We start from the raw sequence: 25,932 nt of genomic DNA, 5'->3' as shown, positions 1-25,932 counted from the left end.
TTAAGCGTCCGACTTCAGCCAGGTCACGATCTCGCGGTCCGGGAGTTCGAGCCCCGCGTCAGGCTCTGGGCTGATGCCTCAGAGCCTGGAGCCTGTTTCCGATTCTGTGTCTCCCTCTCTCTGCCCCTCCCCCGTTCATGCTCTGTCTCTCTCTGTCGCAAAAATAAATAAACGTTGAAAAAAAAATTTAAAAAAAAATAAATAAAATAAAATAAAATCCAGGTTCTCAGCCTTTAAGATAATTCTCAGACACTTTATGGCAGTACTTACCACAAGGTAGTGCTAATAGTAATGCTATAAATTTAAATTTTGCCAAGTGCTATCATAATTTTTTTAATCCTGCCCTCAAAATTACCTTTGCAAGGGTGACAAGCATCATCTCTAGAATTTTTAAATGAGGAAACAAAGTCATGTGCTAATTAGTGTCACCCAACTGGTAAGCAGTAGATCCAAAGCTAAAATCCAGAAATTATGACTCTTCCCTGTGTTTTATTATTACTTATGGTTTTAATAGAAATGACATATATTTTTAAGTGTTTGGAGATGGTAAAGTAATAATATAGAAATAGGAATCATGGTTTTGATAAAAAAGGAAAAGTAACAATTTTAAGAGTAATCTTAATTTATTCATAAATTTTAAGCATAATCTGTTTCTAACAAGATCATCACAATGTGGTCTCACATGTCAAACTTGTGTATACTAAAGAAAGTTATTTATGCTTCTTGTCTCATTGGTAGCATTTCCAAATAAGAGAGGATGCTTTCACTGAGAGAAGTTAGTAATAGGGCCATCATTATTTGTCCAAAATTCTGAGGGATAAAAAACTCCAAACTGATGAAATATATGATTTGTTTATATCCTCTATTTCAGCATATGCTCTGTAGCATTTCTGGGCATATATAACTAATATTATGGAATATGGTTTAAAGATTGTAGATTTTGAATATTGGTAAATCAAAACATGATTTATATTTTAATAAATTACAAATTGTGGTTTGCTGTCTCCATAATTTCAGTGTTTCTTTAGATAATGAATTTTTATATTGTTAGATTGAAGTTAAAATCTACATATACCTGTCTTTTAGAGATCTGAATTTATTGGCTTGGTCTTTCCTCCATGAAGGATTTATTTATAGTGTTAGGATCTACCACCGTGGAAGGATTAGACAGAAATCTAATGGCATACAAATTTAACCAATGAGAGAAACCACCAGAGCTGTTCGGGGGAAGAAAAGAGCCTCCTCAAAGTTTAGTTTTCAGTGTTGCCTACGATTCCACATAGAATTGTAGCCATGAGTTATGTCATACCAAGTTAAAATCTCAGAAAGTCTAATTTAGATGCATAGCATTAACTTCAGGATTGATAAATGCTCCGATGCACACTACCTAAGTAAATGCTGATAACATTACCTTACTAATAAAAGTGTATTTTAATTTATATAGTGATAAACTAATAGATTATAAATATAAACTGAAACTGATGTGTCTTCATAGCACCATCCATGCTACAAATAGCAAGACTTCAACTTTTGGAAACTTTCTTTTGGTCCTTACTATACAGAAGGCATTGTTTTTAAATTTTTTTTTATGTTTATTTATTTTTGAGAGAGAGAGAGAGAGAGAGGCAGAGAGACAACGTGCGAGTGGGGGAGGTGCAGAGAGAGAGGGAGACACAGAATCCGGAACAGCCTCCAGGCTCTGAGCCGTCAGCACAGACCCTGATGCGGGGCTCAAACCCATGGACTGCAAGATCATAACCTGAGCCGAAGTCAGAGGATCAACTGACTGAGCCACCCAGGCGCTCCAAGAAGGCATTGTTTTTAGATAGCCTGGGGAATACATAGGGGAAAAAGGCACAGTCCTCTCTCAAGGATTCACTAGGGTTCATGGTTGAAGAACAGGCATAGAGCAATGGGAGATAAGAGAATGGAGAAGCTACTTTGTTGAAGAAAAAAAGGAAGAAAGAACAGAAGCCTTCATAAAGGAGGAACTACTAAACTCTTCTTTAAGCATGAGCAAGATTTCAGCAGAAGGAAACACCATGTGTAGAGTCATCAATGTAGAAATGGCATTGGTTTGGGGAATGGCAGGCAAGATTGACTTCAGGTGATATTTAACTGAAACAAGTTGAAGCTAAATCTTAGCCTTATTGTAACCACAAACATCTGAGCTTTATTCTTTTGGGGTGAGAAGCTTCTGAAAGGTTTTCGAATAAAGGAATAGGAGGCCAGTGTTGTTTTAGAAAGTTGTATAAAAGATGATTTCAAAGGAGGGAGGATTGCAGCAAGGGGAAGGGCTTTGCAGTAGTCTTAGTAGGATAGTGAGAGTCTTCATTAAGAAAGTGGCACAGGGAAAGAATATGAGAAGCATTACATAATTTATAGAACCTGAAAATTGATTGGACATAGAGAATTAATAAACAAGGAGGGAAATGGATTCAGGGTTGGGAGATAACCAGAAGATTTTCAGGCTTAGGGAAATTATAAGGTTGTTTTTAGATACTAATTATTAGGTACTTTTGAGACAATCCATGAATGAATATTCCCTGAAAATATATAGAACCACAGCTTTAGATCATAAGTTCCAATATAATCAGGGGTGCCTGGGTGGCTCAGTCGGTTAAGTGTCTGACTTTGGCTTAGGTCCTGATCTCACAGTTCGTGAGTTCAAGCCCCATGTCAGGCAGGCTCTGTGCTGACAACTCAGAGCCTGGAGCCTGCTTCAGACTCTGTGTCTCCATCTCTGTCTGCCTCTTCTCCACTTGCACTCTGTCTCTCTCTTAAAAATAAATAAACATTAAAAATATTTTTTAAATAAGTTCAAATATAATCAAAGCAATATTATTTTTTCACTGAAACATACTTATTTCACCAAAACATAATATCAAATATATCAAGCCCTAACTTTTAATCCAGTATCTGAAATATTCATATTTAATACTATACACATATACACACAAACACATATGCAATTGTTCATATAGTTTGTAAAAGTCATGTTTATATGTAGTGTTAATCCTTAAATAACTTATTTTATCCCATATTTATATTACTGTACACGTTGGCTACATCTTTTGCTGTTTCTCATTAGAGTTTTTCAGAAGGAAAGATTTTTTGCCCCCTGAGAGATTTCAGTACCATTTTATCTAATTGTTCCTTATGTTAAACTACCATATTATAAGCTTCTTTGGAATCATAAAATAGTAATGCAGTTACCTCTTAAGGAGCTGTGAGTTGTTAGGCCATTATAGCTTGGTGGCATTCTGCTGACTGCAGATTGGTGAACAAGAAGGGCTGACATTAAGACCATTTCTTCTACACTATTTCATAAAAACATTACCGGTAGGTATGTCTCTTAGTAAAATGTTGATGTTATTAAAAATTCAAATGTAAGGAGTTTAGTGCAATTCCACGCTAATATTACAAAGAGGACTTGTCAACAGTCAGATGCATAAGACAAAGCGAATTTGCACACTATTTATTTGAGCTAAATCTCTAATAAGCCTCTTCTGCTAATTGGACTTAACATTTATGTTACTAAATGAGAAACGTTTTGGCTGCCATATAGGATAGTAAGACCTACCCAATGGAATAAACAACTAACATCTGTTATCCTGTCCTGCTCCAGCTTGGCTTTTACCAGTTAAGTACATCAGCCCTGAAGTCAAGGTTATCAAATATGTGAATCTCTGGCTCAGCCATGTCTATGTGAAGTCAAAGAAATATCACATCATGAGTAAAGACCAGCCAACCAAAAGATACTAGATACAGCTGGTCCATTTTGTTTTAACCTTTACAGACCCTACGACCAGAAGCAAAAACTAGTCGAGGTTATAATCTTTGTAAAGTTTTAACGATAACTATTTTTAGAATTAATTTCACTCTTTAGCATTAGAATTTTATGCTGATAATTGTTAGGTTTAAGATAATTATTTTTATAATACATTTATATTTATTTTCTTTTTAAAAAAGAAGCTAAATTTGGATTTGGCTGACCTTCGGAAGGAAAAAGAAGACTTACTGAAGAAATTAGAGTCCTCATCTGAAATCACAAGTTTGGCAGAAGAAGTTTCCCGAGTAATAGTTCCACGGATACAAGTTACATCACTTGGTCCTTCAAGGAGCATGGATTTGGAGATGAAGCAATTGCAGTGTAAACTAAAGGTGATTATAAATTTATTAAACGTGAAAATATATATTAGGTTTTTGAAAAATGTTTATTTATTTATTTATTTTGAGAGAGAGGGAGAGCACAAGCAGGGGAGGGGAAGCGAGGGGGAATCCCAAGCAGCCTCCACGCTGTCAGCATGTAGCCAGACGCAGGGCTCAAACCCACAACTTGTGAGATCATGACCTGAGCTGAAATCAAGAGTCAGATGCTTAAGCGACTAAGTCACCCAGGTGCCCCTTAAGTTAGTGAATCCTTAAAGACATGTTTATATCGATGCTATTTTTTTTAATTCTAAGGGTAAATTATGGCATAAATAATCCAAAAATTATTGATTCTATATTTGATCTGTTTTAGCCTAGTAGATTCTTATATGGTAACTCATAACACTACTCTCTGAAAAATGACAAGACACCATGAAATCCTAGGATGGTGATAGAAACTGGCCATTGTCATTTCTCTCCTACTGCTGAACTCCCCCTCTGCCCTCCATTCCTCCCTGCACTGAACAGAATCCTTTCTGTATCTACATAAGTTGAATTGCTTCCCTCTACACAATTGCTGCTATTTTAATTTGGTTGTTGTTGGTTGGAAATGTGGAAGGAGGAGGGAAGTGGAGGGAGGGAGAAGCCCTGAGCAAAGGTGGGTTAGTATAATAGATTTCAGTGAGTTACGCCTGAGAGTAAGAATGACAATCAGTGTTCTTTTTGTTTATAAAGAATTCTAAGTCCAATTGAAACTGTCAACAACTTAAAAATAAGGCTGACCTTAGTTTAAATAGAATTACCTTGTAAGAAACAGGATTTGTGACTTCTAATTGCAAAGTTTATTTTCATACTGTTTTTTTTTTTTTTTTAATTTTTTCAACGTTTTTTATTTATTTTTGGGACAGAGAGAGACAGAGCATGAACGGGGGAGGGGCAGAGAGAGGGAGACACAGAATCGGAAACAGGCTCCAGGCTCTGAGCCATCAGCCCAGAGCCCGACGCGGGGCTCGAACTCACGGACCGCGAGATCGTGACCTGGCTGAAGTCGGACGCTTAACCGACTGCGCCACCCAGGCGCCCCTTTCATACTGTTTAAAACAAGCTTGTTTATTCCTCACGTATTTAATTATTTTGTTCAGTGGGGATTGCTAGCTGGTAGCTAAAAAGACAGTGTGTTTGGGACCATCACTGTAATGAGAGTCACTAGAAAGAAAGTTCTGGTTGGACATGCACAGAATACATTAGGAACAGAGTACCTATGACTGTTAAGAGAGTATTAGAATATTGAATTATCAAACAGACTCAGTTGTTTTTAAGTCAAAAGATGATATGTACATTCTCCAATAATATCTTTAAATGAAGGATTGCTAAGTATAAAATAGTATAAAGCTTAAAGTAAATGATTGTATCATTACTTGAAAATATTTTGCTTTGTTAATAAGAATGAGATATACACAGTGGCATTAATTTAGATAATTCTTGAATACCATCATCTTCAGACAGTTCTTGTGTGCATAACTTGCCTCAACCACTATATTTTATAAGTTTAAAATACCTTGTGTAGGGACGCCTGGGTGGCGCAGTGGGTTAAGCGTCCGACTTCAGCCAGGTCACGATCTCGCGGTCCGTGAGTTCGAGCCCCGCATCGGGCTCTGGGCTGATGGCTCAGAGCCTGGAGCCTGTTTCCGATTCTGTGTCTCCCTCTCTCTCTGCCCCTCCCCCGTTCATGCTCTGTCTCTCTCTGTCCCAAAAATAAATAAACATTGAAAAAAATAAAAAATAAAAAAATAATAAAATACCTTGTGTAATAGAAACATGAGAAAAAATAGTTGCGTAAGTTTTGGTATATGTGGATGTATCTTCTTAAAATGCATTTCTGTCTGTGAAAAAGTGGAATAAAATGTACAAATTGAACATTTCAGTGTTAGGTTACTATACAGTGTTAGGTTACTCTACTATCATAGAGGCTTTAATTCATGGTTCTATGATTCTTCTTACATTTAAGTCTTCATGCTCCTAATAAAAGTTTAGTTTTCAATAAGATAAAATAGAATGTTGGATCCAATAATACCTAATCTGACCTCTAAATTTTTTTAAGTTATTAATAGCTTTAAGTCGACTTATATTTTACTTATGTGATTTTACGTACTGTTAATGTCCTAACTTAATTTTTGGAAATAATAGACCCATATCAATATCTATAAGTTATTTACCTTATGGTTTCCCATGGTGTCAGTTTTTACCTGTATATAAATCTCTCTTTCACTTTGGAGGAATGTGTGAATCACAAAGGTAGGACTATGAGGATGCCTGGAGCATTTAGACCACACTTGATGTATACTTGAAGTGTCCATGAGTAGCCTGCAGTCCTGGAACACTGGCCCACGACAAAAGGATAAATCTCTACTTTTGTCTTGTTTCATGTTTTAATATGGAAATACCTTAGAAGACCAGTACCTTAACGTACATAATACTCTGTGCTACTACAAATTTCTGTTTTGATAATTCTATTAGTTTGCTAGGTCTGCCATAACAAAATACCAGAGACTGGGTGACTTAAATAATAAAATATTTTTTTCTCATAGTTCTGGAGTCCACAATTCCAAGATCAAGGTATCGATTAGGTTTGGTTTCTTCTGAGTCTTTAGAATTATTACCTTGTAGATGGCCACCTTCGCTGTGTCTTCACATGGTAATCCCTCAGTCTGTGTGATTCTGTGTTTAATCTTCTCTTCTTGGAAGGATACCAGTCATATTGGATGAAGGCCCACCGATATGGCCTCATTTTACTATACTTACCTCTTTAAAGGCCTTATCCTAACACAATGACATTTTGATGTTCTGGGGTTACAACGGCAACATATACATTTTGAGGGGACACAATTCAGTCCATGACACATATCAAATCGTTAGCACAATAATTTTCCAAGAAATGACTTCTTTTCTAGTTGATGTTTTTATGCTAAATTTTTAGAAAAACTGGTTAGATTTGTATATATTAAAGGCTTATATACATCTTTTTTATTTTATCCAAGTAACTTTAGACTTTTCTGTATAAACTCTTAGGTGTACTTCTCAGATATACGTGATACATTCAGTATCATTTGAGTGCTCATGTGTATTTTCTGTATCTTCATTTTTACCCATATTAGATATGTTTCTTCAAGGTACCCAACTTTATATAGATAGATGATCAAATATTTAGAGACATACAAATTCCTTCCAGTGAATGTTATATATATGCATATACATATACAATATACCAATATACATACATGTATGTACATATATATACCATTATTTTGTATTAGTTTATATGTAGTTATATACACACTTTGAATTGAATAGTACTCTAATTTATATTTGTGATTCTTTGACTTCTTGATTGTTGAAAGCATCCCTTTTGATATATACCGTGTTCTTTTCCAGTTTCCCAGTAAGTTCGTAATGAAGCATAGTAGTTTTTAAACTACTGTTCCTTTATATGTAACCTGTTGCCAGGCTGGTTCTAAGTCCTTTACAAATAGTAATTCATTAATCCTCATTTCTACCCTGTGAAATAAGGTCTGTTATTCTATTTTACTTTTGAGAAAGCAGAGACACAAAAGGTAAGTTAATTGTCCAAGGTCACTAAGCTACTAAGTGATAGAGCTGAGATTAGAACTCAGTCCATCTGACTTCAGAGTCAATGCTTTCATTCATTACACTCTGCAATTAAAAAAAAAAATGTTTAACAAACTTAGATAGGAAAGCTCTAACCATGATGGATTCTTACCATTGTGACATTTTTGACATACATGTTTTACTACAGATTTGAGGTCATGCTGCAGATAAATTTTGTATAGTAGAAATGGAAAATGCTAGAGGCCCTGGGTTTTGATCACTCTTTGTGCATTAACTTCTTATGGGACTCTACTGAGGAAATAACTTCTCCAGAGGTTGAAAGCAGGCATACCTTTCTACCCACTCCATAAGGATTTTTAAGGATCAAATGAAGTGGCTCTGAGATTTAGAGATTCTAGAAAAAGTATATATCAAGCTGGTGTTGTTTTATTTACTGTAATTCAGTAATCCCTCAACTATCCAGAAGCCAGAGTTATAGCATTTTCAGTCACCTAAAATAACAGCCTTAAGTCTAAAAACAACTACCTTAAAATCCACTTAATTTATTCCACTGAAGATATTGTCAGGCTTCATTTACTGCCCGTTGTCTTTTATTTTAAGTACCACTCTAATAAGTCTATTTGTTTAACTTCTGAGCCAAAAATATCTCAAAAGTAGCGAATGAGAAGTAGGCATATTAAGGGGCAGGATGATTGTTTTCAGTCAGGAATATGGGAAAAGCAAGAAATGTCGACCAACAGACCAATAGAGCAACAGAGAGAAAGAAAATATTAAAATGTTAAGGTAAAAACACAAAATTAGAAAAACAGCACTCTGGGACCATTTAGAGTAGGGGTAAGTTGCCATTTATATCATAATAGTTCCAAAAGACATGACTATATAATGATATAGTGATACTATAATACAGCAATATAATATATATAATTAATACAGTGATTATAATATATAGCTATATAGAAGTATCTCTATTAGCTTAATGTAATTATAGATGTTCATATTTCTAAGTGAGTGAACAATCATTCCAGAGAGAATTTAAGATTAATAATTAAAGCAAAAGCTTCAATTATCTGCTAAATTCACTAGTGTGGAATATCTTATTCTGGCAATGCACATCATATATGCTGGAAATTTAGATTGCATTACACAAACATTTAATCAAAATTTTTAAAATTCAGTCTACTTGCCATGTTAAGGTTTTTAAGCCTAAGTTTTTAAGAAATTTATATATTTAAGGTAAAAGTTAAAATTATTTCAAAAATTTTATTCACATATTCTATACCAATAAGATATTTAAAGTCTGTCTAATGAATTTGACTTGTATTTAAATGGTGTGAGCAATGGTTTCATGATTAATGGTTTCATCTTTACAGATTTACAATTTTTTTTAGCATGAGTCAGTCAAACCTGGGAATAGCTCTAACAGAAACAATTGATTGTAGTTACAAAGAAAGATTAGCAAAATAACTATTCCAAATATATTTAAAGCTATCATATTTTATTCTATTTATATCAAGTTAATACTTCTAAATTTTAACAAGTAACTTAATGTATGTTATTGCTGTCTTGTAGGTGGAGAAACTGTAATATCAGACACACTAGGTAATGTGTCAGATTACTTATCTACTTAGCACTTGAGTCAAAATTGAAAGTTAGGGTTCCTGATACACTAGTACCTCTGGCTCTTGGGCTGTGCGTTAACAAATACCACAAAGCTGTTCTGCCTTGAAAAACTCATGTTTATGCATGAATATTTTAATAATAAATAGTATAATCAATAAATTCAAGTAAGGAAGTATTTAGTATCCCTAAGATTCCTTATCAGTTATCTATTACTGTCTAACAAACTATCTTAAAAGGTAGCAGCTCAAAACAATGGCAGTTTATTAATTCTTATGATCCGGTGGGTTGACTGGGCAGTTCTTTTACTTCTCTCTTTTGAGTTCTCTGATATGCCTGCATTCTTTTAATTCAAGGATTTACCTGGACTGCAAGTTCCAAGATAGCCTCACTCACAGCCTGGGAGTTGGTCTGCAGGCTGTCTGCTGGGATACCCTAGTACTCCTCTATGGCCTTTCCTCTGTCTTCCCTGCAAGGTGATCCCAGGCAGCATTCCAATAGCCAAAGGTGTAGCTGCAAGGGTTTAGGCCCAGCAGCTGGTACTTGCATAATGTCATTTCTGCCACATTTGCCTTGGTCAAAGCAAATCACAGGCCAGACCAGACCAGGCTTAAAGGTTTAGAAGATGGATCCCTCTTGATGGGAGGAGCAGCAAAGTATTTGTGACCACATTTAGTCTGTTATAACAGGTTCTTAGTAAATCAAGCTTTCATTTCACGTGATCTTGTTAGCCTATCAAAATACTAAATTAATCACATGCACATTTACATTTTACAGAGATAGTCCTTATTCCTCAGAAAGTACTTTGTGTGTGTACTTTTTGTAATTCTTATATGATGGCATTCTTTTGTGGTTTTGGTGTGTTATATAAAAATTTAGTATACCATAGTACTTCTGTTAAAACATATAAAATAAATCATTTAAAAATATTAAAATATACAAGTATATTAAAATGCCCTTCTTAATTATAATCATATTTATTTCAATATTATTACTCTTCATGAGAATGGCATTTATTTTGATGCTGCATTTGACCAAAAATTGAAAAGTTTATTTGATTTTATATGTGTTTTTAATCTAGAATGCAACTAATGAGCTCACTAAACAGTCCTCAAATGTGAAGTCTCTGAAATTTGAACTCCTAGCAAAAGAAGAACACATAAAGGAAATGCATGAAAAGTATGTTCTTGATATTTTTATCCATTGTATTTGGTGCCACCTAGTGGTAGTTAACTCTATTAAACATTGCACGCAAGAAACAAAACCCCATGTTAAAAATTAGCTTTTCCTTCCTTCATGTTTAAGCCTCAATAAGATGAAAGTTCAAGGAATATTATCTATAAGCATAGTTGATGACAAGCTATTTAATATTCTTTAATTAGAGTAAGAATATTTAAAGTTATATTTTCCTTCTTAGAAGTAACCATTTAATTTTGAATGTATATAAATTAATGACCTAAAGACTACGAACAAAACACTTCTGAATGTGGTAATTCTTTGACCAAAATTATATATGTAGGTTGATCTCAAATTGGATTTAATGCCTAAGCTTATAAAGCTAAGGTGGAAGAAAAGGAAAGTTTTTGATGGTCTCTAAAATAAATGGAAGATTACAAAAGTTTGTATTTTATGTGTTGTTTTTTTTAACAAAAAGGGGTTTAAAATGTCCTATCTCACTGAATCAAAATGATTTTCTCTGTATATTTATAGATGTATAAGAGCTTAGGGGGTGATAACATGTTTAGGTGGAATGCCAGTCTGTCCCTGATAATTTGAGAATATATACATATGTATTAGCAAAATAATGCAGATACATATATACTACATTTTAAGTGAAGATCACTTAGAAGTGATATTAACAGATGAAACTACTGACAAAAATATTGGTTAATTTTGTAAACAAAGTATCTTCAAGTTTATTTATTAGCATAAGAGGCAGTCTTATTTACTATCTAATAGTGAGGGCCCTAGAGAAATAGTCTTTGAATCCTAGTTCCTCTACCTGCCAGCTCTGTATCTCAGTTTAATAGTATTAGCTCATAAAATTCTTGTGAAGATTAAGAGAGAGCGTGTAAAGTACTTGTAACAGAGACTGGCACCTAATGAGCACTCAGTAAATGTTACCTGTTATGATTTAGTAGGCACAGTAATAGTTGTTTCTGCAGCTACCATTTCATATCTGTCATCAACTTAAGCTAAACTGATATGTCAGTTCAATCGTACGTGATATTAAATTAGAAGATACCATGCCTAATTTTAGTGTTTTTGTATCATATTATAAGATTTTACATTTGTTTGTTTATTAAAATACAGAATTATTTTCTATCAGTGCTATGCTTTTTAATGATCTCTGAATATCAGTTTGATTTTTCTGAGCAATGCAATAATATAATTTAAATATAATTATTTTATTTTATTTTTTATCTTTTATTTTGAGAGAGAGTGCAAGCAAGGAAGGAGCAGAGAGAGAGAGGGGAGAGAGAATCCCAGGCAGGCTCCCAGTGCAGAGCCCAACACGGGGCTGATCGTCACAAGCATGAGATCACAACCCAAGCCAAAGTAGTCAGATGCTCAACCAAGTGAGCCACCCAGGCACCCCTAAATATAATAATTTTAATTTTTCATAAATTTTGTCAATCTTTCTCAATTCTTCAATTTTTATGCCTTAATGCATATATATTATACTGTAATTACCAGTCACAACTGGATTTTGGATTTTATAAGTACACAGAGTATGAATAGATCAGTACTCCATCTCATGCAAATATCTTATTAATTTGCAATTAATATCAGTTAGCATTTAAAAATTAAGTATTTTCTATCTCTCTTATAAAATCTCTTTTTTCCCCTTCAAGGATATCTCGAATGGAGAGGGATATAACCATGAAAAGACATTTGATAGAGGACTTGAAATTTCGACAGAAAGTAAATTTGGAAAGTAATGAGAGTATTAATGAAATGTTAGAAAATCTTGAAAAAAAGGTATCAATTTTTATGTTCTCTGACAGTAGAAAATACCACTTTTCTCTTACCTTCTTAACTTGAATATTCAGTCTTAATAAATTCCTAGAAAATATTCATAGAATACATGTCTGCTGTTACATAATTACATTGTTTGATCTGATAGTACGTTATTTGTTTTAAAATTCAAAACTCTAAAATGTCATACATAATATAGTCACACGTTCTCTTTGTATTTGTAAATACATGAGAGGATAATCACATTTAATTTTTAAAACTTTAACTGTTTCTGGGTATGTAATTACATTTTATTCAACATTTTAAAGTTGAATTTATACAATTTATAAATTATTTATTTGCTTTATTTAATTTACTAACATTTATGATAGAATCAAACATATATTTTTAAATGAAAAAGGTAATAACCAATAACTACCAGAAGATCTTTAAAAACTGTACTTACCACAGTTTTTTAAAAGTGTACTTTTTCCTTTGATACACTTAATTCAGTATACTTAGGAAGAGAGCTTTATTTAACATAGTTGTATATCTGGCCCCAAAGTAGAAATCAGCAATTTGCTGACTAAGAGATATTAAAAAAAAAAAAAAAAAAAAAAAAAAAAGGTGCTATTTGCACAACTCCTAAAGCAGCTTGTGCTCTGGCATTCACTAAATGTTATCCACTCCAGAGAGAGCATCTCCCTTACTTTTCTTGTTGGAGATAAAAATCTAAGTATCTCTTAGCTCAAATGGATTTAAGAAAGAAAATTTTACATGAGGAAGACAAATGCGTGTGGATTTTCTTTCTCTTTCTCTTCCCACACACCCACATAAATTATAATTACTTCCTATAGGTTTTTTCAGTGTTATCACTGAAATTTTGCTGATTTTTAAACTTTAATAATCATTTCAGATACAGTCTTAGAATCTGTGCATAAGTAATTATATCTTTAGTGGCATTAAATGAAAAAAGAAAAACTATTTCTTCTTTCAAATGTATAATAACTATGTTACATTATTATTTAATTTTATCCTAAAAAGCACATGTTATATTGGAAATAGAACTGAAAGTTATCCATGACTTACTTAAGAATTCAAGACAACCAATCCCCTGCTTAAGGAGGTTAAGGTTAGTGATTAAAGGAAACATAGTTAAAATTAGTATTGTATTCATACATTTTTGTGCATTTTTCATTTTGCTATTGATTTAAGGATTTTAGTCTCATTCATAGTGAGTTCTCCAAATCTAATTTACTTGAATTTGATATCATTTATATTTTTTTGCTGTTATTATTTAAATGTGATATCATTTATGAGAAAATAAATGAAATTAGACTTATTCATGGATCATTTGGTTTCTGTTGAAACAAATAGAGTATACTCCTAGAATGGCTTTACCAATAATAGTTATCGTTATGCTTTTAATGTAGGTGAAGACACTAACTGAAGAGTGTTCCAACAGGAAGGTGTCAATTGATTCACTAAAACAGAGACTCAGTGTTGCTGTAAAGGAGAAGTCACAGTTTGAACAGATGTATCAAAAAACTAAAGAGGAATTAGAAAAAAAGGTATGCTTTTCAGACATGTTAGCTTAGAAATGGAATATAACCATATCTTTTTCATTTTTAAAACTGTAATTTTTTTCTGCCCAAAATTACTATGAACAAAACTGTTCATACCTCTACATGAAATACTAAGCATTTAACATTAAAGGTAATGCTATATTAGAGAAAGAGATTTTGTATCTTAATTTTTTTTTCATTTTTTTAATGTTTATTTTTGAGAGAGAGAGAGAAGGCACACACAAGCAAGGGAGGGGCAGAGAGAGAGGGAGAGAAAGGATCTGAAGAGGGCTCCATGCTGACAGCAGAGAGCCTGATGTGGGGCTCAACCTCACAAACCATGAGATCATGACCTGAGCCAAAGTTGCACGCTTAACTGACTGAGTCACCCAGGTGCTCCTTGATAATGTCTTTTAAATGAACACTACTATTAAGAACTGGCAAAAGTGGATATAATTTTTTTAGATCCACCTAAACTTATAAACTAATCAAATATTTCCATTGACATATTAGATCTTTTGGTCTAAAATAGCTTCCATGTCTTTAATGATTTATAATTTTTTTAAAACAAACTAATTTTGATGATAAATATATGAGAATATGTGCTCACCATATTTTATTGAAAATAAAAAAACCATCAATTTAACCCAAATAAAAACAAACACATACATAAAAAGAATCATGAAGTCATTTCTTTATCTAACATGAATAACTAAATCTTCTAAATATGTTTATGAATTATTTTTTATTCTGTGATTACCGGTCTTTTGCAGGATGTCAAGCTTGGTCTCCTAGTATCAAAAATAAGTGAGACCGAATCTGCAATGGCAGAAATTGAAACAGCAGCATCCAAGCATCTTCAAGGATTAGCACTGAAAAGTGAGCAGGCCCTAGAAGGTGCACAAAAGAAGTTGCTCTTAGCCAATGAGAAAGTGGAGGAGTTCACCATCTTTGTGAAGGTTTGAATTATTTGCAGTTTACTAACTCGTGCTTTAGTTCAGGCAGAGTGGTGGCCTACTTGAGATGATTTGGGATACTTTGGATTTCTTTCTGCTTTCTGAAAACCATAAAATATCTTCTTCTACCTTACTCTCCACATTGTTCAATTTTTGTCTATAACAGATCTGGTTTTATAGCTTGAGCTTAAAATTTTCTACCCTGTTTTTACTATTCTTTTCTTAATGTTAGTTCAGTTATGAAATTGCAGTAATCACATAAGACAGATTCTAAGATGAAATAATTAAGTCATTTCCATTCTAATCTCCTTTTGAAAATCCAGCAGGAACAATCAGAAACTTGTCCCAGGTTTATTGAAGCTCAGAGACATCTCAACCCCAGTCCATAGCCTGTCAGACATGGAATGGGTAAAGGAATGGTAAATGACTTAGCAGAAAAAAAGGAAGACAAACCTAAGTGCCCGCAAAGGCTGTACTCTCTAGAAATTATCTGACAGCTGAAGAATCCCCAGAAAGGCTCAGTAATTGGCTATAAGGAACCACTGAGGGTGATGGAGGAGGGAAGGATACAGGTGGTTTGTTTGAAAGTTTTTATAAGAAGCTTTTAGGCCTGTGGTCTGTAGTTTTGCCCCATACGTTTGGACAGAGCTCTTCCCTTAACTCTTCTGTGAGAGCTGAAGAAGAGCAGCTTTGGTTTCAGAGACACCAGGAACTGAGGACCAGGAATCTGGTGATTGCTCTGCTGCTTCAGTCCCACTATAAGTCATTTACACCTCTATGTGGTGCCTTTTCTTCTGCCTTGTATTATAGCTAGGAAAGGAATCCATTGCCACTAGAGAGATTATGAGTCTTTTAAAGTCAAAGACAATGTTTTATCAATTTCCACCTTCACAACATCTACCTGGTGCCTTGCAAAATAATTGGCATGTGGTAAGTAATGATCACTACCTAATCAAGTTAAATTTCCATTAGAAATGTAAGATTTCTTTTAAAGTTTATCTTTCTTTATTTTGAGAGAGAAGGAAAGCAAGCGGGGGAGGGAAAGAGAGAGAGGGAGACAGAATCCCAAGCAAGTTCTGCACTGTCAGCATAGAGCCCAATGCGGAGCTCGAATTGACAAACCATGAGATCATGGCCTGAGTTGAAATCAAGAGTTGGACACCCAACTGATCGAGCTACCCAGGTGCCCCAGAAATGTGAGATTTTAATGATACTTCTTTGGCCTTTAAAAATAATCACCAAAGGGGCGCCTGGGTGGCGCAGTCGGTTAAGCGTCCGACTTCAGCTAGGTCAGGATCTCGCGCTCCGTGAGTTCGAGCCCCGCGTCGGGCTCTGGGCTGATGGCTCAGAGCCTGGAGCCTGTTTCCGATTCTGTGTCTCCCTCTCTCTCTGCCCCTCCCCCATTTATGCTCTGTCTCTCTCTGTCCCAAAAATAAATAAACATTGAAAAAAAAAATTTTTTTTAAATAATCACCAAAATAGTTTGATTACAGTGGGAAAGCAACTCTTTCTCTCTTTTCTCCTGTAACCACGCTGTTCTTTTTTCTTTTTTTTTTTTAACAATTTTTGATGAGATTAAGTTCTCGTGCCATTGTGTCCTTCAGAAGGCATGCATGATTAAAAACTGGCATGTCATATACTACAAAGCTGTAGTAATCAGTATGGTACTGGCACATAAATAGAGACATATATCAATAGAATAGAGAGCCCAGAAATAAACCCATGATCATATGGCCAATTAATCTTCAACAAAGGAGGCAAGACTAGGCAGTGGGAAAGACAGTCTCTTCAATAAATGGTGCTGGAACAACAGGATAGCTACATGCAAAGGAATAAAACTGGTCCACTTTTCTACATCATACACAAAAATAAATTCAAAATGGATTGAAGAGCTAAATGTAAGATGTGAAACCATAAAAATCCTAGAAGAGAGCACAGGCAATAATTTCTCTGACATTGGCCATAGAAACATTTTTCTAGGTATGTCTCATGATGCAAGGGAAATAAAAGTAAAAATAAACTGTCGAAACTACATCAAAATAAAAAGCTTTTGCACAGTGAAGGAAACCATCAACAAAACTAAAAGATAACCTACTGAATGGGAGAAGATACTTGCAAATGACATATCTGATAAAGAGTTAGTATCCAAAATATATAAAGAACTTATACAACTCAACACACAAGAAAACAAATAACCCAATTAAAAAATGGGCAGAAGACATGAACAGACATTTCTCCAAAGAAGATATCCAGATGGCCACCACATTAAAACATGCTCAATATCACTCATCATCAGGGAAATGCAAATCAAAAGCACAGTGTGATATCACCTCTCACCTGTCAGAATGGCTAAAATCAATAATAAGAAACAACAAGTTTTGGTGAGGGTGTGGACAAAAGGAACCCTCACGCACCATTAGTGGGAATGCAAACTGGTGCAGCCACTGTGGAAGGCAGTATGGAGGTTCCTCAAAAAATTAAAAATAGAATTATCATATAACCCAGGAATTCCACTACTGGGTATTCACTCAAAGAATATGAAAAACTAGTTTGAAAAGATATATGGACCCCTATGCTTATTGCAGCATTATTTATAATAATCAAATTATAGAAGCAACCCAAGTGTCCCATCAATGGATGAATGGATAAAGAAAATGTGGTATATAGATGTACAATGAAGTATTACTCAGCCATATAAAAGAATAAGATCTTGCATTTGCAACAACATGGACCTAGCTCACATATTGCTAGGTGAGCAAAGTCAGAGAAAGATAAATACCATATTATTTCACTCATGTGTAATTTGAAAAACAAAACAAATGAACCAAGAAAAAAGAGACAAAATAACAAGATTCCTAACTTGGAGAACAAACTGCTGATTACTAGGCGAGAGGTGGGTGGGGGGATGGATGAAATAAGTATAGGGATAAGCGTCTGACTTCAGCTCAGGCACAGTTTATGTGTTTGAGCTCCGCATCAGGCTTTGTGTTGAGAGCTTAGAGCCTAGAGCCTGCTTCAGATTTTGTGTGTCTCAGTCTCTGCCTGTCCCCTGCTTGTGCTGTGGCTCTCCTCTCTCTTTCTCTCGAAAATAAATAAACATAAAAATGTTTTTAAAAAATTTAAAAGAACTGACATAGCATAGCCCTAGAAATTTACTTAAATATATGATATATTTTCAATTTATGGAATCTTTATAAAAGGAAAATTTAAACTATACAATAAAATAACAATGCTACTTCCTGTCTCCTTCCCCTAATAACCCCACTATTATTTGTATTCTTTATTCCTCTAAAAATTGGCTCTTAAAATTGTTTTTAATTAATTTATTTTTTTATTTACTTTTTAATTTACATCCAAGTTCATTAGCATATAGTGCAATAATGATTTCAGGAGTAGAATTCAGTGATTCATCCCCTACATATAACACCCAGTGCTCATCCAACAAGTGTCCTCCTTAATACCCCTTGCCCATTTAGCCTATCCCTCTACCCACAACCCTTCCAGCAACCCTCAGTTTTTTCTCTATATTTAAGAGTCTCTTGTGTTTTGTTCCCCTCCATATTTTTATAGTTTTTGCTTCCCTTCCATTATGTTCATCTGTTTTGTATCTTAAATTCCACATATGAGTGAAGTCATATGATACTTGTCTTTCTCTGATGAATTTCGCTTAGCATAATACACTCTACTTCCATCCATGTTGGTGCAAATGTCAAGATTTTGTTCTTTTTGATTGCCAAGTAATACTCCATTGTATAGTATACCACATCTTCTTTACCCATTCAATCGTTGATGGACATTTGGGCTCTTTCCATACTTTGGCTATTGTCGATAGTACTCCTATAAACATTGGGGTGCATGTGCCCCTTCGAAACAACACACCTGTATCCTTTGGATAAATACCTAGTAGTGCAGTTGCTGTGTCATAAGGTAGTTCTATTTTTAATTTTTGAGGAACTTCCATACTGTTTTCCAGAGTGGCTGCACAGTTTGCATCCCTACCAGCAGTGCAAAAGTGTTCCTCTTACCTCTGTCATTGTCTGAGTTGTTAATTTTAGCCAATTTGACAGGTTTCTCATTGTGGTTTTGATTTGTATTTCCCTGATGATGAGTGATGTTGAGCATTTTTTCATTGTGTCTGTTAGTGATCTGGATGGATGTCTTCTTTGGAAAAGTGTCTATTCATGTCTTTTGTCCATTTCCTCACTGGATTATTTGTTTTTGGGTGTTGAGTTTGGTAAGTTCTTTATAGGTTTTGTATACTAACCCTTTATCTGATATGTCATTTGCAAATATCTTCTCCCAATCCATCGGTTACCTTTTAGTTTTACTGATTGTTTTCTTTGCTGTACAGAAGCATTTTTTTTTTTGATGGGGTCCCAATAGTTCATTTTTGCTTTTGTTTCCCTTGCCCCTGGAGACATGTTGAGTAAGAAGTTACTGTGGCTGAGGTCAAAGAGGTTTTTGCCTGCTTTCTCCTCTAGGATTTTGATGTCTTCCTGTCTTACATTTAGGCCTTTCATCCATTTTGAGTTTGTTTTTGTGTATGGTGTAAGAAAGTGGTCCAGCTTCATTCTTCCACATGTTGCTGTCCAGTTTTCCCAACACCATTTGCTGAAGAGACTGTCTTTATTCCATTGAATATTGTTTCCTGCTTTGTCAAAGATTCATTGGCCATATGTCTGTGGGTCCATTTCAGCATTCTCTATTCTGTTCCATTGATTTGTGCATCTGTTTTTGTACCAGTACCATAGTGTCTTGATGATTACAGCTTTGTAATACAGCTTGAAGTCTGGAATTGTGATGCCTCCAGCTTTGGTTTTCTTTTTCAGGATTGCTTTGGCTCTTCGGGATTTTTTCTGGTTCCATACAGATTTTAGGTTTATTTGTTCTAGCTCTGTGAAGAATGCTGGTGTTATTTTGATAGGGATTTCTTTGACTGTGTAGATTGCTTTGGATAGTATCGACTTTGTAACAATTTGTTTTTCCAATCCATGAGCTTGGAATATTTTTCCCTTTTTTTTGTGTGTCTTCTACAGTTTCTTTTATGACATTTCTATAGTTTTCAGTGTATAGATTTTTCACCTTTTTGGTTAGGTTTATTCCTAGGTGTTTTATGGTTTTTAGTCCAGTTGTGTTGGGATCAAGTCCTTGATTTCTTTCTGCTGCTTCATTATTGGTGTATAGGAATGTGACCAATTTCTGTGCATTGATTTTATATCCTGTGCCATTGCTAAATTCATGAATCAGTTCTAGAAGTTTTTTGGTGGAATCTTTTGGCTTTTCCATATGGAGTATCATGTCATCTGCAAACAGTGAAAGTTTGACTTCCTCCTTGCCAGTTTGGATGCCTTTTACTTCTTTGTGTTGTCTGATTGCTGAGGCTAGGACTTCCAATACTAGGTTGAATAACAGTGGTGAGAATGGACATCCCTGCCGTGTTCCCGACCTTAGGGGGAAAGCTCTCAATTTTTTCCCATTGAGAATGATATTAGCGGTGGGTCTTTTGTTTATGGCTTTTATGATCTTGAGGTATGATCCTTTATCCCTAGATTCTTGAGGACTTTTATCAAGAAAGGATGCTGTATTTTGTCAAATACTTTATCTGTGTCTATTGAGAGGATTATGTGGTTTATATTCTTTATTAATGTGATTTATCACATTGATTGATTTATGGATATTGAAGTAGCCCTGCATCCCAGGTATAAATCCCACTTGATCATGGTGAATAATTCTTTTAATGTTATGTTGGATTTGGTTGGCTAGTGGCTTGCTGAGAATTTTTGCATCCATGTTCATCAGGGAAATTGGTCTGTAGTTCTTCTTTTTTTAGTGGGGTCTTTGTCTGCTTTTGGAATCAAGGTGGTTCTGGCCACATAGAATGAGTTTGGAAGTTTTCCTTCCATTTCTATTTTTGTAACAGCTTCAAAAGAATAGGTGCTAACTCTTCTTTAAATGTTTGGTAGAATTCCCCTGGAAAGCCGTCAGCCCTGGACTCTTATTTTTTGAGAGATTTTGATTACTAATTCAAATTCTTTACTGGTTATGGGTCTGTTCAAATTTTCTATATCCTCCTGTTTCAGTTTATGTAGTTTATATGTTTCTAATAATTTGTCCATTTCTTCCAGATTGCCCAATTTATGACATATAACTGCTCATAATATTTTATTATTGTTTTTATTTCTGCAGTGTTGGTTGTGATCTTTCCTCTTTCATTCTTGATTTTATTTATATAGGTCCTTTCTTTTTTCTTTTTGGTCACACATGCTAGGGGTTTATCAGTTTTGTTAATCTTTCAAAGAACTAGCTCCTGGTGTCATTGATCCGTTCTACTGTTTTGTTTTTATTTCGATAGCATTGATTTCTGCTCTAATCTTATTATTTCCTGTCTTCTGCTGGTTTGGGGTTTTATTTGCTGTTCTGTTTCTAGCTCTTTAAGGTGTACGGTTAGGTTGTGTATCTGAGACCTTTCTTCCTTCTTTAGGAAGGCCTGGGTTGCTATTTACTTCCCTCTTATGACTGCCTTTGCTGCATCTCAGAAGTTTTGGGCTATCATGTTATCATTTTCATTGACTTCCATGTACTTTTTAATTTCCTCTTTAATTTCTTGGTTATCCCATTCATTCTTTAGTGGAATATCCTTTAGTCTCCAAGTAGTTATCTTTCCACCTTTTTTCTTGTGGTTGATTTCAAGTGTCATAGCGTTATGGTTTGAAAATATGCGCGGTATGATCTTGATCTTTTTGTACTTGTTGAGGGCTGATTTGTGTCCCATTATGTGATCTATTCTGGAGAATGTTACATGTGCACTGGAGAAGAATGTGTATTTTGCTGCTTTAGGATGAAATGTTCTGATTATATCTGTTAAGTCCATCTGGTCCAGTGTGTCATTCAAAGCCATTGTGTCCTTGTTGACTTTTCTGCTTAGATGATCTGTCCATTACTGTAAGTGGGGTGTTGAAGTCCCCTACTATTATGGTATGATTATCAATGAGTTTCTTTATGTTTGTGATTAATTGATTTAAATATTTGGGTGTTTCACATTGGGGGCATAGATGTTTACAATTGTTAGATCCTCTTGGTGGATAGACCCCTTAATTGTGATATAATGCCATTCTTCATCTCTTGTTACAGTCTTTAATTTAAAATCTAGATTGTCTGATTGAAGTATGGGTACTCTGGCTTTCTTTTGGTAACTATTAGTATGATAGATGGTTCTCTACCCCCTTACTTTCAATCTGAAGGTGTCTTTAGGTCTAAAATGGGTCTCTTGTAAACAGCATATAGATAGATCTTGTTTTCTTATCCATTCTATCATCCTATGTCTTTTCATTGGAGCGTTTAGTCCATTGACATTTACAGTGAGTACTGAAAGATATGAATTTATTGCCATTGTGTTGCCTGTAGAGTTGGAGTTTCTGGTGATGTTCTCTGGTCCTTTCTAGTCTTTGTTGCTTTTGGTCTTGTTTTGTTTTGTTTTGTTTCCTCTTTTCTCCCCTCAGAGAGTTCCCCTTAAAATTTCTTGTAGGGCTGGTTTAATGGTTACCAACTCCTTTAGTTTTTGTTTATCTAGGAAACTTTTAATCTCTCCTTCTACTTTCAGTGACAGCCTTGCTGGATAAAGAATTCTTGGCTGCATATTTTTCCAATTCAGCATGTTGAAAATATCCTACCACTCCTTTCTGGCTTGCCAAGTTTCTGTGGATTGGTTTGCTATGAACCTGATCTGTCTTCCCTTATAGATTAAGGACTTTTTTCCCTTGCTGTTTTCATAATTCTTTCCTTGTCTGTGTATTTGTGAATTTGACTATGATATGCCTTTTTACTGGTTGGTTTTTTTTTAATCTAATGGGAGTTCTCTTCTTCTTGGATTTTGATGTCTGTGTCTTTCCCCAGCTTAGGAAAGTTTTCCACTATGACTTGCTAACATAAAACTTCTACCCCTCTTTCTCTCTCTTCATTTTCTAGGACTCCTATGATTTGGATGTTATTCCTCTCTAATGAGTCACTGAGTTCTCTAATTATTATATTGTGCTCTTTTGCCTTACTTTCCCTCTTTTTTTTTGCTTCACTATTCTCCATAATTTTGTCTTCTATATCGCTGATTCACTGTTCTGCTTCATCCATCCTTGCCACCGTCAATCCATTTGAGATTCCATCTCAGTTGTAGCATTTTTAATTTCATCCTGACTAGATTTACTTCTTTTATCTCTGCAGAAAGGGATTCTATGCTTTTTTTCAACCCCAGCTAGTATTCTTATTATCGTGATTCTAAATTGTACTTCAGATACCTTGCTTATATCTGTGTTGATTAAGTCCCTGGCTGTCATTTCTTCCTGCCCTTTCTTTTGGGGTAAATTTCTTTGTTTTGTCACTTTGGAGGAAGGAAAAGAATTAATAAAATAGAAAATTAAAACTAAAGAATTAAAAAACAACAGAAAAATTCTTATAAAGGAAGCTAGTTCTAGGTGTGTTTTGGTTTGGTTGTTGGAAAAAGCTTGATAGAATAGAGAAAAAAGGGAAGGAAAGGCAAAGGGGAAAAAAAGTAAGAAAATGTTTAAACTTTTAAAAAGATGTATACAGGGGTGCCTGGGTGGCTCAGTTGGTTAAGCGTCTGACTTTGGCTCAGGTCATGATCTCGCAGTTTGTGAGTTTGAGCCCCACGTCAGGCTCTGTGCTGACAGCTCAGAGCCTGGAGCCTGCTTTGGATTCTGTGTCACCCTCTCTCTCTACCCCTCCCCCACTTGTGCTCTGTCTTTCTTGGTCTATCAAAAAACAATAAACGTAAAAAATTTTTTTAAAGATGTATATAATAGAATAGAATAAAATGAAATGAAGAAAGTAACAGAATTAAGAAAAGTATTAAAAAACTGTAAAAAATGTTTTAATTTAAAAAAACAAAATAAAATTTTTTTTCTCTTTCTGTATCCAAAAATAAGAAAAGAGAAAGGAAAGAAAAGACAAAAACCAAAACCAAAAAAAACCCAAATAGGACCAGTGAGCAGAATGAAATCCGAATGAAATTACATCCAATTTCCCCTAGAAGTATAACTATACAGCACTTTATAGTCCATACACTAAGCAGGAGGGGAGACTTATGGTGGTCCTCTAAGGGCTGAGCTTGGTTGGCGCAGTTGGGGAGGGCTTGGTGTTACAGGTCTGTTCTCCAGTAGGTGGCACTGCGTAGCTTACTGGGGTGGATCATTGTGGCATGAGTGCAGGGGTATGCACATGTGCACAAGTGGTAAAAATGGAGTCACCCAGCTTTCCAGTGTCTGGTATCAGAACTCTGCACTCTCACTAACCAGCAATCAAGAAACCCTAACTTTGTCTCCGGCTCCCATCCACTCTCTGCTTCTACGCTGACTGTGTCCAAGCATCGGCCCACTAGGCAGCACCTCCTTCCTGAATTATATCTCATATGGGGCTGTGTTTCCAAACCCCTCACCTCTGAGAGCCCAGCCTCATGGACCCACTACGCCCCTCTGGGGGAGGGTCTTGTGGAGCAATGGCCAGGTGCCAGCTTCCCCCTGGGAACATCATAGGGTCATGCTGCTGCAAAGGCTCAGTGATTGTGGCTGGGTGCCTGCTTGCCCCAGGAAAAGTTTGTGGGATTGCAAGGTAGCAGAGGTTTAGAAATTATGGCAAAACACAACATGCAGCTGGCACCAGATTTCACTGCCCCCTGGCATCTTTTTTCCAATCCCAGCAAATGTGGCTGTTCTCCAGGATCACTGGGACCTTTGCCTGTGGGGAGGCCCCACAGCCTCTACCAAATGTGCTCCTGGCAAGGGAACCACCTCTCCCCATGTGGCCCACGGACCCCTCAGACCTCACTTCCTGCTCCTGGAGATTCACCCTTCCCACCAGAGCATGGCCAGGTATTGACCTGTGGAATTTTCAACACTGCTTCCCCCTGTTGATAGAGTCCTAGTGGTACTGAAACCCTCTGCTTTCTCCTCTCTCCCTTTCTTGTTCAGTCACTCTTTCTCTTTCTCTCAGCTTCTTTCAGGGGGAGTGCTTTTCCTGGACTCTGCCTTCTTTCTGTTTCCTCTCTCCACAAAAACAGCTCCCTGCCCTCTGCAGCTTCTGTCTCCCCCAGTTCACCTCTCCACACTGCATACCTGCCAGTTCTGTGGTTCACGTTATGCAGATTGTTGTGCTAATCCTCAGGTCAATTTTGTAGGTGTGCAAAATGGTTTGGTGCTGATCTAGCTGCATTTCAGGGATGAGAGAAGCTGAGAACTTTCAGGCTGCTCCACCAACTTGGCCCCTCCTGCTTACAAAATTTTATACCACTGTTAGTACCCCATTTAGAACAAATCCCTTACTTTGTTTCTTTGGAAATCATAGATACCTTGGGAGTTTTCTCATTTTAAAAATATCTACAAAATGAATGGAGTATAACACTTTATGTGTTTTATCTCTTTTAACAAAGGTTTCAACTGATATAAAGTCAAACAATAAGCCTTGCCTCAGAGGACCCCAAATGATTGCAGAGTATTAATTTTAATAAACATAATTTACCTTTTCCAGATTTAAAGTGTCATTTCTTCCAAATACTTGTTGAGTAGTCTCACTGTTTAACTTATGAATAGCACTCTCATTGAATATTGTCATTACTCATGATGTAAAACCATTTTTATTACGACTTTTAGGTTCATAAGCCTTTGTTTTCTTGTTTTATATTCACATTAGGGTTTTGTTTGTTGCATTTATAGCCAAGATGTAAAATATGAAATATGTAATAGTAAGATTTATTTGAATACAAATTATTATTTTTCCTGAAATATTCTTTGAATGTGTCCTTTTTAAAAAGAGTTGATAACCAGAAGTTTTAAAAATAGAAAAATGAATGTTATGACTACATATATGGCTATTACACTGAAGTCTATAATAACCTTTGTGATATTGTAATAGGTATACTTCTTCACAGAAAGTAACTTAGCAAAAGTTGTCTTTTAAAAAACAAAGTTTTTATTTTTGTCTAATGATTTGAATGGTATTTAATGATAAAGTATCTAATTTTTAACTGTTGAAGAGTGACCTATTAATCCTTC

The 25,932-nt window shown here is 35.3% G+C and overlaps 1 protein-coding gene across 2 annotated transcripts in view; it reads left to right on the top strand.

The window, feature by feature from the left end:
- Nucleotides 1-25,932, top strand: part of CNTLN (centlein) — a 308,510-nt gene that overhangs the window by 248,587 nt on the left and 33,991 nt on the right. For both annotated transcript variants that reach the window (XM_047831088.1, XM_047831087.1), the window contains exons 19-23: nucleotides 3,973-4,164; nucleotides 10,478-10,575; nucleotides 12,252-12,378; nucleotides 13,788-13,925; nucleotides 14,693-14,878. In XM_047831088.1, the coding sequence (XP_047687044.1) occupies nucleotides 3,973-4,164; nucleotides 10,478-10,575; nucleotides 12,252-12,378; nucleotides 13,788-13,925; nucleotides 14,693-14,878 (741 nt within the window). The remainder of the gene's footprint in view (nucleotides 1-3,972; nucleotides 4,165-10,477; nucleotides 10,576-12,251; nucleotides 12,379-13,787; nucleotides 13,926-14,692; nucleotides 14,879-25,932) is intronic.

The sequence above is a fragment of the Prionailurus viverrinus genome, chromosome D4 (genome assembly GCF_022837055.1).
Source record: "Prionailurus viverrinus isolate Anna chromosome D4, UM_Priviv_1.0, whole genome shotgun sequence".
Taxonomy (NCBI): Eukaryota; Metazoa; Chordata; class Mammalia; order Carnivora; family Felidae; genus Prionailurus; species Prionailurus viverrinus.
Note: the sequence above shows the minus strand (reverse complement) of the source record. Positions and strands in the feature narration are given on the sequence as shown.